At 44.8% G+C, this 17,341-nt stretch overlaps 1 protein-coding gene and 1 pseudogene across 1 annotated transcript; one reads left to right on the top strand and one right to left on the bottom strand.

Annotated features, from left to right (window-relative positions):
* Window positions 1-921: 921 nt before the first annotated feature.
* LOC118621665 (prothymosin alpha-like) lies at window positions 922-1,314 on the bottom strand. The gene has a single exon (XM_036249027.1). The coding sequence runs from the start codon at window positions 1,266-1,268 to the stop codon at window positions 936-938; it is 333 nt and encodes a 110-aa protein (XP_036104920.1). The 5' UTR covers window positions 1,269-1,314; the 3' UTR covers window positions 922-935.
* Window positions 1,315-1,389: 75 nt separating this feature from the next.
* On the top strand, window positions 1,390-2,132 carry LOC118621750 (annotated as a pseudogene).
* The last annotated feature ends 15,209 nt before the right edge of the window (window positions 2,133-17,341 follow it).

Raw genomic sequence — 17,341 nt, forward strand, 5'->3', positions numbered from 1 at the left:
TGGGGTTGTTGTGAGTTCATTTTCATTTGTTTCCAGGTAAGTATTAATTTCTTCCTTGATCTCATTGTTAGCACATTCATTGTTTTATTTACTTATTTTTAACTTGATATTTATTATTGACACTATTACAGACATCCCCATTTCTCCCCTTCCCTCTGGCAGTCACCACACTGTTGTCTGTGTCTATGGGTTATGCATATGTGTTCTTCGGCTAACCCCTTCACTTTCTTTCATCCAGTCTCCCCACCCCACCCCTCTGACAGCTGTCGGTCTATTCCACATATCCATGCCTCTGTTTGTTGTTGTTGTTGTTGTTGTTTTTAGAACAACTCAGCAAAATAAAATTCCTGTTTATTGTTGGACAACATTGTTTCACACATACATCAAACAGGCCAAAAAAAATAAATAAATAAACAGCAACTTCATACAAAAAAAGGGAAAAAAAAGAAACCTTTTTATCTTTGGCCTTTTTAACCATCTCATACAAACCAACTACTTATAGTACAGCTAAGTACATACATAAAAAGTTACTGGAATGCTCGGAATAAGATTGTTTTGTTGTTGTTGTTTTTGCTTTTTTTTACAAGGTTTTTTTTCTCCTTTGAGATTATAATGAACATGGTCACACCACAAGTAAAGTCAGAAGTAGGACAGAGAACGCTCCAAAGGCTGGTTTGGTCATCCCAGATCATTAAAAATGGCTGACCCCTAACAATATGTACAAAAATATAAAATGTAAATAAAAAATACAAACAAATTTTCCTTTTTAAAGTACTTTTAAGAAAAAAAGCAGGGCCTTGGAAGTTTTGGTTCTTTTTCCCTCCCCTGTTGCAAATTCACGTTGTGGTTTTGGTTGGGTGGTGGCGAGTGCGTGTCATCTGCGGGTGGCACCGCCGCAGTGGGCAGGCAGGTGGGCGGGACTCTTTTTTTGCTGTCTAGTCATCCTCATCAGTCTTCTGCTTCTTGGTGTCAACATCGTCATCCTCATCATCTTCAGCTGCCCGTTTGCCCGTAGCTGCTTCAGCCTCCTCATCTTCATCTCCATCCTCTCCCTCACCATCACCTTCCTCCTCCTCCTCCTCCTCCTCCCCTCCTTCTTCCTCTTCTTCATCTACCTCATTGTCAGCCTCCTGCTCCCCATTTTCCTCATTAGCGTTCCCATTAGCAGGTGCGTCTCTTCCATTCCCTGCCTCCTCCACAACTTCCTTCTTCTCCTTTAAGTCCTTGGTGGTGATCTCGGAGCTGGTGTCCACCGCCGCGTCTGACATGGTGGGCACGCTGGTGATCCGATGCAGCGGATTTTTAAAAAAAGAGCGAGAGACAGAATTCGGCTTGGTCCCGAGGCAGCCATTTAGCCCGCCGCCTGCCTGTCTGTCCATCCCCAGATCCATGGAGAGAGCAAGTCTGATCCAGAAGGCCCAGTTGGCAGAACCGGCGGAACGCTCCGAGGACACGGCAGCTTTCAGGAGGAGTGCTGGGGGAAAGGGTGAGGAGCTACATGCGAAGAGCGAAACCCGCTGTCGGTGGCCTACAAGAATGTGCTGGGTGGCCAGAGGGCTGCCTGGAGGGTCCTGTCCAGTATCGAGCAGAAAAGCAATGAGGAGGGCTCGGAGGAGAAGGGCCCAGAGGTGCAAGGATACCGGGAGAAGGTGGAGACTGAGCTCCGGGCGGTGCGACACCGTGCTGGGCCTGCTGGACACCCACCTCATCAAGGAGGCTGGTGACGCCGAAAGCCGGGTCTTCTGCCTGAAAATGAAAGGCGACTGTTACCGCTATCTGGCCGAGGTGGCCACTGGTGACGACAAGAAGCGCATCATCGACTCTGCCCGGCCAGCCTACCGGGAGGCCATGGACATCAGCCAGAAGGAGATGCCGCCCACCAACCCCATCCGCCTGGGCCTGGCCCTGAACTTTCCTGTTTCCCACTACGAGATCGCAAACAGCCCTGAGGAGGCCATATCACTGGCCAAGACCACCTTTGATGAGGCCATGGCTGACCTGCACACCCTCAGCGAGGATCCTACAAAGACAGCGCCCTCATCATGCCGCTGCTTCGAGACACCCTGACTCTGTGGACCGCCGACAATGCCGGGGAAGAGGGGGGTGGGGCACCTGAGGCGCCCCAGAGCTGAGCCTCGCTGCTACCCTCCCTGCCCTGCCGCTCCAGTCCCCCACCCCCAGCAGAGAGGACTAGCATGGGGTGGGAGGCCCGACCCTTCTCCCTGAATGCTCTGCCCCAGCTCAGAGGCTCCATAGACAGGGACCAGCAGAGCTGAAGCCACCTGGAGCCATTGGGTCCCACTCTTCCTGCAGCTGTCGGGTGCTCCTAACCACTGGTCATTCCATCCAGGCCTGCTCTCTGCACCCCTTCTCGAGACCCTCCCCGTGAACGGGACCACTTCTTCCCCCCTCTTGATTCCCTCCTGACCCTGCTGCCTCTGGATGTTAGGAATTGAGGAGTGTCCCACCCTTGTGGCTGAGAACTGGACCGCATGGCAGAGGCTGGAGAGAGTGCGTGTGTGCGTGTGTGTGTGTGTGTGCGTGTGTGTGTGTGACCCAGAATGAGAGGGAAAGCATGCCTGCTGGGTGTGACCATGTTTCCTCTCAATAAAGTTCCCTGACACTCAAAAAAAAAAAAAAAAAGAGCGAGAGCTCGAAGCTGCGGGAATCCGCGGCTGCAGCGAGCGGAGAGGCGGCCACGGGAACAATGCAAAGATGGCTTTTCAGAACTGCCAGTCCATGCCTCTGTTTTTATTTTGTTCACTAGTTTGTTTTGTTCATTAGATTCCACATATAAGTGAGATCATGTGGTATTGGTCTTTCTCTAACTGGCTTATTTTACTTAGCATAATAATCTCCAGGTCCATCCATTCTGTTAGTAAAAGGTAAGAGTTCCATCCTTTTTGTGGCCACTTAGTATTCATTGTGTAAATGTACCACAACTTTTTAATCCATTCATTTACTGATGGAAACTTGGGCTGTTTCCAAATCTTGGCTATTGTAAATAATGCTGCTATGAACATAGGGATGCATATATTCTTTTGAACTGGTATTTCAGGATTTTTAGGACATATTCTCAGAATTAGGATTGCTGGGTCAAAAGGCAGTTTCATTATTTTTTTAAATGTTTTTTCTTTATTGATTTTAGAGAGGAAGGGAAACAGAAAGAGAGAGAGAAACATCGATGAGAGAGAATATCAACTGGCAACCTCCTGCATGCCCACCCCGGGTATCAGGCCCACAACCTGGGCATGTGCCCTGATCAAAAATCAAACCAGTGACCTCTTGGTGCATTGGGTCGAGGCTCAACCACTGAGCCACACCAGCTGGGCAAGGTAGTTTCATTTTTAATTTTCTGAGGAAGCTCCATAATGCTTTCCACAGTGGCTGCATCAGTCTGCATTCCTACCAAAAGTGCACCAGGGTTTCCTTTCCTCCACATCCTCACCAGCCTTTGTTGTTTGTTGATTTATCGATAGTAGCCATTCTGTCAGGTGTGAGGTGATATTCCACTGTGTTTTTATTTATTAAAATTTTTTTTTCTTTATTGATTTTAGAGACAGAGGAGGGGAGAAGGAGAGAGGGATAGAAACATTGATGAGAGAGAACATCAATTGGTCACCTCCCGCATGCCCCCCACAGGGGATTGGGCCCACAACCTGGGCATGTGCCCTGACCAGGAATCAAACTGGCAACCTCTTGGTGCATGGGTCAACACTCAACCACTGAGCCACACTGGTCGAGCTATTCCATTGTGTTTTTAATTAGCATTTCTCTGATGATTAGAGGTGTTGAGCATTTTTTACGTGTCTGTTGGCCATTTGTATGCTCTTTGGAGACATGTTTATTCATGTCCTTTGCCCATTTTTTTTCCTTTTGAAAAATATTTATTAAATATAAATAAATGTCTCATACATTAAATATCAAGAAATATTCATTATTGATGACAAGTCAGGCTATAATACTGAGGGAACCATAGAATCAAAAAATCCACTCATAACAGTGATAATTCCATTCCAATATTGGACACAGTAATGATTTACTCACAAGACACAACAAAACTCATCAAAAAAGGCCATCACTATGACTACCCTATAACACCACTATGGAAAATGATTTTGAGTCATAATATGAGCAATCCCAGTAATCTCATCTGCCTTATCAATTTATCAGGTCTATATGAGATTGTGGAGTTATACTATCATAAAATCTAAAGAATCTAATTTCCTTGGTTTTATTTCAAATTATTACTAAGAAATGAAATCATACATGCCCACTGATACGTTTAAGTAAGTTGGTCTTTTTATAAGGGAAATGGAATAAAAATTTAGTATAAAGAAAACATCCCCTAAATGTTGAGTCTCTTAATAAGAAAAAAAAAAGAGCATCGTAATTAACTTTTCCTTCAAAGAAAGGAAAGAAACCATAATCTGTTATCTTTGCCCATTTTTAATTGGATTGTTTATCTTCCTGGTGTTGAGTTGTATAAATTCTTTATATATTTGGAGATTAACCCTTTATCAGATGTATCATTGGCAAATATGTTCTCCCATGAAGTGGGTTTCCTTTGCATTTTGTTGATGATTTCTTTTGCTGTGCAGAAGCTTTTTAGTTTTATGTAGTCCCATTTGTTTATTTTTTCCTTTGTTTCTTTTGCTCTAGGAGATGTATCAGTGAAAATACTACTACATGAAATGTCTGGGATTTTACTGCCTATGTTTTCTTCTAGTTATGGTTTGGGGACTTATATTTAAGTCTTTTATCCAGTTTGAGTTTATTCTTGTGTATGATTTAGTTTTATTTTGTTGCATGTACCTGTCCAATTTTACCAACACCATTTATTGAAGAGACTGATTTTACCCTATTGTATGTGCTTGCCTCCTTTGTCAAATGTTAATTGATCATATAGGTGTGGGTTGATTTCTGGACTCTGTTCTGTTCCATTGATCTATATGCCTGTTCTTATGCCAGTACCAGGTTGTTTTATTACAATGGTTTTATACACACACACACACACACACACACACACACACACATAAGTTTGAAATCAGGTATTTTGAAACCTTTACCTTTGTTCTTCTTTCTCAAGATTACTGAGGTTATTTGGGATCTTTCTTGGTACCATATAAATTTTTAAAATATTTTTTCTAGATCTGTAAAATGTGCCATTGGTAATTTAATAGGAATTGCATTGAATCTATAGTTTGCTTTGGGAAGTATGGACATTTTATTAATGTTAATTTTTTCCAATTCATGAACATAGTATATGCTTCCTCAATTTTTTTCTTCAAAGTCCTCTAGTTTTCTGAGGACCGGTTTTGAACTTTATTGGTTAAATTTATTTCTAGGTACCTTATTTTTTTGTTATTATTGCAATAGTAAATGGGATTGTTTTCTTGATTTCTCTTTCTTTTTTTTTTGGTACATGCCCCTAGCGGGAACTGAACCAGGGACTCTCCAGTCCTCAGGCCGACGCTCCAACCGCTGAGCCAAACCAGCCAAGGCTGATTTCTCTTTCTGATAGTTTATTATTGGTATAGAGAAACACCACTGATTTCTGGATATTAATTTTGTATCTTGCTACTTTGCCAAATTCATTTATTAGATCTGGTAGTTTTTCAGTAGAATCTTTAGGGTTTTCTATGTACAATATGATGTCATCTGTGAATAACAATAGTTTTATTTCCTCCTTTCCAATTTGGATGACTGTTATTTCTTCTTGTTGGATTGCTTTGGCTAGGACTGTGTTGAATAAGAGCAGTGAACAGAAACATTTCTGTCTTGTCCCTGATCTTAGGGGAGACACTTTCAGTTTTTGCCCATTGAGTATGATGTTGGCTGTGGGTTTGTTACATATGGCTTTTATTAAGTTGAGGTAAATTCCCTCTATTCCCACTTTGCTGAGAGTTTTTATCATAAATGGGTGCTGAATTTTATCAAATGCTTTTTTCTGCATCTATTGATATGACATTGTGGTCTTTATCTTTCATTTTGTTTATGTGGTGTATCACATTTATTGATTTGTGAATATTGTACCAGCCTTGCAAACCTGGAATAAATCCCATTTCATCATGGTGTATAATCTTTTTTTATTTTTTATTTTTATTAATTTATTTTCGTTACAGATGTTTCTCCTTTTTTTCCCCATTGACACCCTCCTCCCCATCCCCGGCTTTGTTGTCCATGTCTGTTGGTTATGCGTACATGCATATAAGTTCTGTGGTTTATCTCTTCCCTCCCCCCACCACTCTTTTTCTGAGGAGAGTCTGTACGCTACTTCCACCTCTCTGGGTCTACCTTATTCCTCAGACTGTTATGTTCATTATATTCCACAAATAAGTGAGGTCATGTGATATTTGTCTTTCTCTGCTTGACTTGTTTCGCTTAGGACAATACTTTCCAGGTCCCTCCATGTCGTCTCAAAGGATAAGAGATCTTTGTTTCTTACAGCTGCATAGTACTCCGTTGTGTATATGTACCACAGCTTTTTTATCCATTTGTCTACTGATGAATACTTGGGCTGTTTCCAGATCTTAGCTATTGTAAATAGTACTGCTATGAACATGGGAGTACATATATTCTTTCTGATTGGTGTTTCAGGCTTCCTAGAAGTGGGATCGCTGGATCAAATGGAAATTCAATTTTTAATTTTTTGAGGTAATACCATAGTGTTTTCCATAGTGGCTGTACCAGTCTGCATTCCCACCAGCAGTGTACTAGAGTCCCCTTTTCTCCACACCCTCACCAACATTCGTTGTTTGATGATTTGTTGATGGCAGCCATTCAGACAGGTGTGAGGTGATACCTCATTGTTGTTTTAATTTGCATCTCTCTGATGATTAGTAACACTGAGCATTTCTTCATATGTCTCTTAGCCATTCATATGTCCTGTTTGGAGAGGTGTCTATTCAGCTCCTCTGCCCATTTTTTAATTGAGTTCTTTGTCTTCCTTTTGTTGAGTTGTATGAGTACTCTATATTTTGAAAATTAACCCCTTATTTGATGTATTATGGGTAATTATGCTCTCCCATACAGTGGGTTGCCTTTCCATTTTGATGATTGTATCTTTTGCTGTGCAGAAGCTTTTTAGTTTGATGTAGTCCCATGTGTTCATTTTTTCCTTTGTTTCTGTTGCCTTAGGGGATGTATCAGTGAAAATTCTGCTGCATATGATGTCCGAAATTTTGTTGCCTACATTTTCTTCTAGGATTTTTATGGATTCATGAGTCACATTTAAGTCTTTTATCCATTTTGAGTTTATTCTTGTGTATGGTGTAAGTTGATGGTCTAGTTTCATTTTTTGTGTGTGTAGCTGTCCAATTTTCCCAACACCATTTATTAAAGAGGCTGTCTTCACTCCATTGTATGCTCTTGCCTCCTTTGTCAAATATTAATTGAGCATAATGTTTTGGGGCCATTTCTGGGTTCTCTGTTCTGTTCCACTGGTCTATATGCCTGTTCTTGTGCCAGTACCAGGCTGTTTTGATTACGGTGGCTTTGTAGTATAACCTGATATCCGGTATTGTGATCCCACCTACTTTGTCCTTCTTTCTGAAGATTGCTGTGGCTCTTCGGGGTCTTTTTTCGTTCTATATGAACTTTTGAAGTATTTGTTCTAGTTCTGTGAAATATGTCATTGGTATCTTGATGGGGATTGCATTGAATTTATAGATTGCTTTGGGTAATATGGACATAGTAATGATGTTAATTCTTCCAATCCATGAACAGGGTATGTGCTTCCCCTTTTTTATATCTTCCTCTATTTCTTTTTTCAATGACCCATAGTTTTCTGAGAATAAGTCTTTTATTTCTTTGGTTAAGTTTATTCCTAGATATCTTAATTTTTTTGCCGCGATGGTAAATGGGATTGTTTTTTTAGTTTCTCTTTCTGTGAGTTCATCATTGGTGTATAAGAATGCTGTTGATTTCTTGACGTTAATTTCGTACCCTGCTACTTTGCCAAATTCATTTATTAAGCCTAGTAGATTTTTGATGGAGTCTTTGGGGTTTTCCATGTATAATATCATGTCATCTGCAAATAATGACAGTTTCACTTCCTCCTTTTCAATTTGGATCCCTTTTATTTTTACTTCCTGTCTGACTGCAGTGGCTAAGACTTCCAATACTATATTCAATAAGAGTGGTGAAAGTGGGCATCGCTGTCTTTTTCCTGTTCTTAAGAGAAATGCTTTTAGTTTTTGCCCATTGAAAATGATGTTGGCTATAGGTCTTTCATATATGGCCTTTATTATGTTGAGATATGATCCCTCTATTCCCACATTGCTGAGCATTTTTATCAGAAATGGATGCTGGATTTTGTCAAATGCTTTTTCAGCATCTATTGATATGATCATGTGGTTTTTATTCTTCATTTTGTTTATGTGGTGTATCACATTTATTGATTTGTGAATATTGTACCAGCCTTGCATCCCTGGGATGAATCCCACTAGGTCATGGTGAATAATTTTTTTGATGTATTGCTGGATCCGATTTGCTAGTATTTTGTTCAGGATTTTAGCGTCTAAGTTCATCAGGGATATTGGCCTGTAGTTTTCTTTCTTTGTCATGTCTTTTTCTGGTTTTGGAATCAGAATTATGCTGGCCTCATAAAACAAGCTTGGAAGTCTTCCTTTTCTTGAATTTTTTGAAATAGTTTGAGGAGAATGGGTGTTAGATCTTCTTTGAATGTTTGGTAAAACTCCCCCGTGAAGCCTTCCGGGCCTGGGCTTTTGTTTGCTGAGAGAGTCTTGATTACCTCTTCAATTTCCTTAGTAGTTGTTGGTCTGTTCAAGTTTTCTATCTCTTCCAGGTTTAGTTTTGGGAGACTATGTGTTTCTAGAAATTTGTCTATTTTGCTTAGATTGTCTAATTTGTTGCCATATAATTGCTCATAGTAGTTGTTAATGATCCTTTGTATTTCTGTGGTGTCTGTTGTTACTTCTCCTCTTTCATTTCTGATTTTGTGTATCTGGGTTCTCTCTCTTTGTTTCTTGGTGAGTCTAGCTAAGGGTCTATCAATCTTGTTTATCTTTCGAAAAACCAGCTCTTTGTTTTATTGATCCTTTCAATTGTTTTTTTTGGCCTCTATGTCATTTATTTCTGCTCTGATCTTCACTATTTCCTTCCTTCTACTTGCTCTGGGTTTTCTTTTTGTTTGCTTGCTAGTTCTTTAAGTTGTGAGGTTAGATAGTCTATTTGAAATTTTTTGTTTGTTTGTTTCTTGAGGTAGGCCTGTAGTGCTATGAACTTCCCTCTCAGAACTGCTTTCACTGCATCCCATTGATTTCATGTTGTGTTCATTTTTATTGGTTTCCAGGAAATTTTTAATTTCTTCCTTGAGCTTCTCAGTAACCCATTTATTGTTTAATAACATGCTCTTTAGCCTCCGTGTGTTCAAATGTCTTTGCCTGTTCTTGTTGCATATTGATTTCTAGTTTCATGCCATTGTGATCTGAGAAGATGCTTGATATGATTTCAATCTTCTTGAACTTGTAGAGACTTGCTTTGTGTCCTAGCATGTGGTCTATCTTTGGGAATGTCCCATGTGCACTTGAGAAGAATGTGAATTCTGTAGTTTTGGGGTGTAATTCTCCTTAGATATCTATTAAATCCATTTGGTCTAGTGCTTCATTTAGAATCTGTGTTTCCTTGCTAATTTTTTGTTTAGAGAATCTATCCAGTGATGTGAGCAGGGTGTTGAAGTCCCTTGCTATGATTGTATTGCTGTCGGTTTCTCCTTCAAAGTCCTCCAGAAGATTTTTAATATATTTTGGTGCTCCTATATTGGGTGCATATATGTTTACCAAGGTTATATCTTCCTGTTGAATAGATCCTTTTAATATTATGTAGTGACCTTCTTTGTCTCTAGTTATGTCCTTCATTTTGAAATCTATCTAATCAGATATGAGTATTGGTACCCCAGGTTTTTTTTTCTTTCCATTTGCTTGGAAGATTTTTTTTCATCCCTTCACTTTCAACGTATGTGAGTCTTTTGTTGTGAGGTGAGTCTCTTGTAAACAACATATAGATGAGTCATGCTTTCTTATCCAATCAGCTACTCTGTTTCTTTTTATGGGAGCATTCAATCCATTTACATTTAAGGTGATTATTGATATGTACTTATTTATTGCCATTTTTATTTAGTGTGGTTACATTTTTCTTCCTATTTCTTCTCCTGATTACAGCAGTCCTTTTAACATTTCTTGCAGTGCTGGTTTGGTGCCAATGTACTCCCTTAGCCTTTTATTGTCTGGGAAGCTCTTTATTTGACCTTCTATTTTGAATGATAGCCTTGCTGGGTAGAGTAGTATTGGATTCAGATCCTTGTTTTTCATGACCTTGATTACTTCATGCCATTCCTTTCTGGCCTGTAGTGTCTGTTGAGAAGTCAGCTGAGAGCCTTATGGGGGTTCCTTTGTAGGTAAACTGTTACTTGTCTCTTGCTGCCTTTAGGATTCTCTCTTTGTCTTTAATTTTTGGCATTTTAATTACCATATGTCATGGCGTGGGCCTTTTTGGGTTCTTCTTACTTGGGGCTGTCTATGCTTCTTGAACTTGAATGCCTTCTTCCTTCACCAAATTAGGGAAGTTTTCTGTCACTATTTCTTCAAATTTGTTCTCTAACCATTGCTCATTTTCTTCTTCTTCAGGGACTCCTATGATGCAAATATTATTACGAATATTATTACTTCTCACAGTTGTCTTAAGCTCTCTTCCTGTTTTTCAATTGTTTTTTTTTCTTTTTGGTTTTCTGATTGGATGATTTTTTTTCTACCCTGTCTTCTAATTCACTGATCTGGTCCTCAGCTTCCTCTACTCTGATGTTTAATCCTTCCAATGTGTTCTTTATTTCTGCTATGTCATTCTTCATTGCTTCTTGGTGGTTTTTAATTTCCAATTGGTTGATTTTCAATGTCTCTATGTATTTACTCATGGTGTTGATGTCCTTACTCATGCTGTTGAGCTTCCTTAAGATCATGGCTCTGAATTCTAGCTCTGTTTACTAGCTTAACTGCATTTCATTGATCTCATCTTCAGTAGAGGTCTCTTTGTTCTTTTATTTGGGATTTGTTTCTTTGTTTCACCATTTTGGCTATCTCAGTGGATTTTGGAACTGGCCAAATTTTCCCTGTGGGTGTTGGTGTTCTGCTATTTGTGGCTCCCTCTATTGGGTTTGATTGAGTGAGGGAGGACCCACGTTAAACACCACTGTCAAGTCTTACTTTCCTGGGTAGATTTGAAAGCCCAGGAATGGTTCAGTTGTACTCTAGCTTTTTGCCTGGAGGCTATTAGCCTGGGTTACTTGAAGATCCTTGGGTTCTCAGTTTAATGAAAACTTCCCAAGGGTGGGGCAGATGCTGGTTGTTAATGGGCCTCAATTTGCATTTCAATGGCCTACCAGGTGGGGTTGAATCTCGGAGGGAGGGGGTGTCCCCTCTCCCCAGAGCCCTGGGAAGGAGTAAGATGACCACCGTCCTGTGTGGCTGCAACTCAGCAAAAGCTCTGAGTGCCCTCCAAATCCTGAGTGTCCCCACACAGTTCCAGTCCAGTCCGCCCTCCCTCTGCCAGAGCCCAAGGTGAGTGGCTGGGGCTATTTTAGCATCTGTCCTGGCTCTGCGCTGGGGAGCGAGCTTGGGAGTTTAACCCCGAGGCCACTGCTCACAGCTAAGATCACTGCTGTCCATGGCCTCCCAGCCTCCCTCTAGTGCATCCGCAATCCTACCAGTATCAATTCTATGTCCCTGGTTATGTGGTCCTCACAAGCTGCTTTTCTGTTGCTTTTTCCTGACGATTTGTCTTTATTTCACTTGTAATTCCAGATTAGTCCTGGGAGAAGGTCTGTGTAGCTTCCATTCACTCTGCTGCCATTTGGGAATCTTCCATGGTGTATGATCTTTTTAATGTATTGCTAATTTTAATGTTTGCTAATATTTTGTTGAGGATTTTAGCATCTATGTTATTCAGGGATATTGGCTTATTCACTTTTCCTTTGTAGTTTATTTATCTGGTTTTGGAATTAGGATAAGGCTGGCCTAAAAAAAATGAGTTGGGAAGTTTTTCTTCCCCTTGAAAGTTTTGGAATAGTTTAAGAAGATAAGTGTTAGTTCTTTGAAAATTTAGTAAAATTCACCTGTGAAGCCATCCAGTGCAAGCATTTTATTTGTTGGAAGTTATTATTATTGCTTCAATTTCACTAGTAATCTGTCTATTCAGATTCTTTGATTCTTCTTGATTCACTTTTGGAAGATTGTATGTTTCTAGGAATTTATCCATTTTTTCCAGATTGTCCAATTTGTTGGCATATAGCTGTTCATAATATTTTCTTACAAAATCTTTTGTATTTCTTTGGTGTCAGTTGTTACTTTACCTCTTTCATTTCTGATTTTATTTGTGTCCTCTCTCTTTGTTTCTTTTTGTTGTTGCTGTTCCCCTCCCCTCCCCTCTCCCTATCGTCCTCTCTCCCTCTCCCCCACCCCCTCCCTTCTCTAATCCTTCTTTCTTCTTGGACAGGCAACATTGTTGCATTTTTTCCCTCTTTTTTAGTGGGTTATAAACTGTACTGTCCATTAAACAAATAATCATTTAAAAACAAACAAGGAAGTGAACGTATTAACATTTACTGCTTGGTCTGCTGGTGCCGAACCCATCCTGTCCCTGACCTGCCCTGGCCATGCCCCGGCCCGCCCCGGCCAAGCTCCAGCCACACCTCCACCCCAAGGCAGGTCAGTCCTTTGGAGGAGAAGGGGCCACGTGGTAGGTAACCTGGCAAGCTCAGGGAATCTGGGGCCTCTCCATTCTGAGTGCTTATCGCCAAACCACTTTGATTGTTTCCTAGGGGAGGTGGAGCATATGGGCTTGTGTTTGGACCTGACAGATGCTGAACTATTTCTGGGCCATTTGAAGCTAGAGAAAACTCTGCTGGAGGTCTGCATTGGTTCTGCTGTGCAAATCGGTCATCAGACCTGGGTATAGGGGCAAAAGACTAATTGAATCATCTATTAGTTTATTCTCTCAGTAGTTTCCCTCAGGGTAGCTGGAGTCCTCACACATGGACCCATGCAATTCTATGTGGTAAAGTGAATGATTAGCAGTCTTGGGTCCGAAATTATCTAAACTATTCTAACTTTCAATGGGTAAGAACCTCGGCTCACTGGCATGTAGCTGGCTGAGGAATGCAAGCAACCTAGTGGACCCCTTTTGGTAAGAAGAACTGGCACTGGAGATGGGCCAAATGCATGTTTAAGGTGCCCAATGCCAACATTAATCAGACCCCAGAAATTTTGTTGGTTGATACAGACAGCAGGATGGTGGCCATGGAAGTTGGAATCTGCTCAGTGTGTAACTACTCACATCCTGAATCAAGCAGCCCTGAAAATGGATGGTGAGTGGCCTTCATCTTCATTGCACCATGGCAGCCTTCATGGAGCCCCTGACTCACACACATGTTAGATTCCTTAGTCCATGCTTCAAGATAGGTAAGGTGAGTGGCGGACATTGCTGTTGACCCCATGCACTCCACTGTGCTTGGACATGGCATGGCACCTGGACACCTCCAGGGCCCAACAATGCAACCCACCCAGGGTGCACTGGGTAGTCAAACACCCCCACATACCCCTTTGCCAGGGGTGGGGAGAAGCAGTTGTGCCATGGGAAGGGTGGTCCTGCCCCTCAGGACACTGCATGCCCCCACAGGGGGCCCTTCACAGGACAGCCCCTGCATGGGTGGGTACTGGGAGCCAGGAGAGCACAGCTACAGGTCTGCTCCCTCAGCCCAGGGGTTTGGCAAGTGCTGCTGCCAGGGGGCTGTAACACTCAGGGGTTGGGTCCACCCTCCCTGAAGAGGGAAAGAATGGGGCCCCAAGGCGCCTTTTCCACTTGCCTTCCCAGGTATCCCAGAGCCACTCACAGCACACCACCATGGAGCGGCAACTGGTCACCAGCCAGGGGTTGCCCCCTCTGACCTCCCTTGGCCCCACCCACTGTACCACACAGCCACTGGAGTCCTCTCCAGGGAGGAGAGACAGCAGAGGGGGAGGGTAGGTAGAGGGGTCAGGAGGAACGGGGATCGCTAGACAACCAGAGGGTTGAATCCTCAGGGGCGGCCTGCGCAGACCCCACCCATTCACATCTTCAGTTTCGCACCCTCTTGAACTCTCCTCAAGGTTCTTTCCAACTTTCCCATAAGGTACGTGTTGACTATCAGTCTCATGCTGGTATTTAGCCTTAGATTGAGTTCATCACCTGCTTTGGGCTTCAGTCCCAGGCAACCCCACTCTAGGAAGACCCAAGCCCAGCACACTGTCCATGTGCTGGGCCTCAATCAGAAGGAGTTGGGCCCCCCACATGTGGCACCAGGGAGGGGATCTTCCACGTGCCACCGTTCCCACACCCCACTGTGTGGCAGGGATTCACACTGGGCTCTTTCTTCCCTCTTCACTCACCATTACTGAGGGAATCCTGGACATTCTTTTCCTCCACTGACCAATATGCTTAAATTCAGCAGGTCACCACATCCATCTGAGGTCACATCTCAGACAGGAGCAGCAGGAGTGGGGAAGAGAAGAAAGACATAGGGCTGTCCAAGGACAGGACACCATCACCCCATAACCAACCCCTACCTCAAAAGCACATGGATGGAGAGGGGCCCCACAAGGCAGGGAGAGGGTGAGGAGAGTCAGGCCCACCACGGGGAGGCACCCAGCACACAAGGCCATGGTCAACTTCCACCTCTTCTCTCATGGGGGGGGGATAGGGAGGAAGGAAGATGGGGGCATGACCCAGCAGGCAACAGGTGGAGCGGGATTAAGGCCCCCTCACACACCTGCCAAGGTTTGCTCTGGGGGGAAGGTGTGGGAACACCACCACCCTACATAGCACAATGAACACCCCTACCCCCACTACAGGCTCAAGGCATGCAACACAGCACAGCCACAACCCCGGGAAAAGCACGCAGTGGGGGGAGGTGCCACAGCATCCCACAGGTCACCGCCAGGGCACACACCCCTGGGGCACAGCCCTGCGTGCAACATCAGCCTGGGCACAGGCTGCCCTGGCAGGGTGAGCAAGGGGAAGAAGGGCAGTCTGGAAAACCCATACACACAGTGCAGGAAACCAACCCAGAGCCCCACAGCCTTTTCCCACGGGCCATGTGTGGCACAAGGGAGCTGCCAAAGGAACCATGGTGGCCACAAAACCTCATGCCCTGTCTCTTGCCTCCTCCTTTCTCTCGAGGGCAGCACCCCCCCACACACACCCCAGAATGGCCACTATGCCAGAACAGGGAGGGTTCAGGTACACCACATGTCTGCACTTAGGGGGACAGAGGGCCCAGGGGCAGGCCCTGCAAGGAAACCCCCAGCCACACACCACCCCAGGGGGAACACCCCCAGAGAGGCAGTTGACTGTCAAGCAGCACTCAGACATGCATAGCCCCAGGAGGAACCAAGGGCCACAAGTGCATTCAAAGTGTGGGTGATCCATGTGTCCTTCAGCTCCCATGAATCCTTGCAGCTAGCGGTGTCCTCACCGCCACACATGAGCCGAGTGACCCACTGCTAAGAGCCCTACCCGCTCTTCTCCTGGAAGTTTTGGTTCCCAGCACAGCACTCCTCTAGACCCCAGAGCGGGTGCCTCGGGCCACCCAGCAAGAGACGATGAGACCAGGCTCTGAGGTCGCAGGTTTGATGATGGGCATCCAGGGCGCTGCCTCAGAGGGATGTGCTAGGACACCCGCATGCACTGGGGGTTTCCACCTCCGGGGGGGTGGAGTTTGGGGGAGACAGGAACAGGACTCCCAACTTCTCACAGGCCTGACCTAAGGCGAACAGGTGGGCCCCCAAGGGTCTTTAGACCTGCATGCCAGGACACAACAGGTACCTGGTAATGTGGGAACAACCTAGTCAAGTAGCAGAGGGGGGCACACTTTCCAACTGCCAGCCACCACCTCACAAACCTCTGCGCTGCTAGCCCGTGATAGGTCAGCCCCCACTGATGACCTGCCCATCTGACACCCACACCACCCCCCTGAGGCCAAACCATCATCTCCCATCACCACCAGCTGGGGGGGCCCAGAGCCTCCCTTCCTGGGCCCCACATCCATTGCCCCACACCCACAGCCCAGGCCCCTTGCCACAGAGGTTGCGGAGTTGCAACAGGAAGCATGGTGCAGCCTGCAGCACGGTCACAGGGGCCAGGGAGAACACCCGGAGCGAGGTGTGCTGTACCCCAGTGGCATCAAGCAGGGTCAAGGGGGCAGGTAGTCATGAGATAAGGGAGTGGATGGGCCAAAGGACGACGGGGTTGGGTCACCATCCAGGGCAGGGGTCCCAAGACATGCTGAGGGCACCCATGCAGGCCGCTTTTCTTTGTGGCCATGGGTGGGCCACCAAAGACAGAAAAGGGAGGGGGGTGGCATGGCACATGAGAACAGCATCCCAGGCTGTTCTTGCAACCAGCAGGGCCAGGGAGCAGGGGAGCAAGCGTCCCCCTGGGCCTGCCCACACCACACAGGCAAGGTGGCTCTGCACATGGCTGATGGCTTCTGTCATTAATGCTGCTGGCCTCTTCCAAAGGCTCACCTATGAAAACCTTGTTACAACTTTTACTTCCTCTAGATCAGCGATTCTCAACCTGTGGGCCACAACTCCTTTGGGGGTCGAATGACCTTTTCACAGGGGTCGCTTAAGACCATCGGAAAACACCTATTTCCGATGGTCTTAGGAACCGAGACACCGCTCCTCTATCCATCTCCAGGGGGTCCGCCCACATGCAGATGTGTCCACAGACAACGTGAGGAGCTATATTAGAGGGTTGCACATTAGGAAGGTTGAGAGCCACTGCTCTATCCTCATCCTAGGACATTTTTTCTAGTTTTTGTTCAGATAGAGTGTGGGAGGGAGAGAGAGAGAGAGAGAGAAACATCAACGTGAAAGGGACACGTCGAGTGGTTGCCACCCACACAACCCAACCAGGGCCGGGGACAAACTGCAACCGAGGCACATGCCCTAAGCGGGAACCGAACCTGGGTCTCTCAGGACCTCAGGCCGACGCTCTAACCGCTGAGCCAAACCGGCCAGGGCGAGAGCCACTCTCTAGATAATCAAGTTTAACCATCTTCTCAGTGCTCCACCAGGGCCATGGGCCAACCCTGGCCGGGCCGATCCGAGGGTCTCACTAAACCATCCAATCAGTAGTAGAGACAGGTGGTATGTACCAAGGGCAGAGACTTAATCAATGCAAGCTTGTGACCTGCACTTACTGGGAATTCCTCATTCATAGGGAGTAACTGAAATCCCCGATCCCCATCACGAATGAGGTTCAGTGGGTTACCCCCGCCCCTGCC

Source organism: Molossus molossus, unplaced genomic scaffold (genome assembly GCF_014108415.1).
Source record: "Molossus molossus isolate mMolMol1 unplaced genomic scaffold, mMolMol1.p scaffold_m16_p_8, whole genome shotgun sequence".
Lineage (NCBI taxonomy): Eukaryota > Metazoa > Chordata > Mammalia > Chiroptera > Molossidae > Molossus > Molossus molossus.

Coding starts and splice junctions, on each gene's coding strand:
- LOC118621665 (XM_036249027.1), bottom strand. CDS start 1,268: ATGTCAGACGCGGCGGTGGACACCAGCTCCGAGATCACCACCAAGGAC.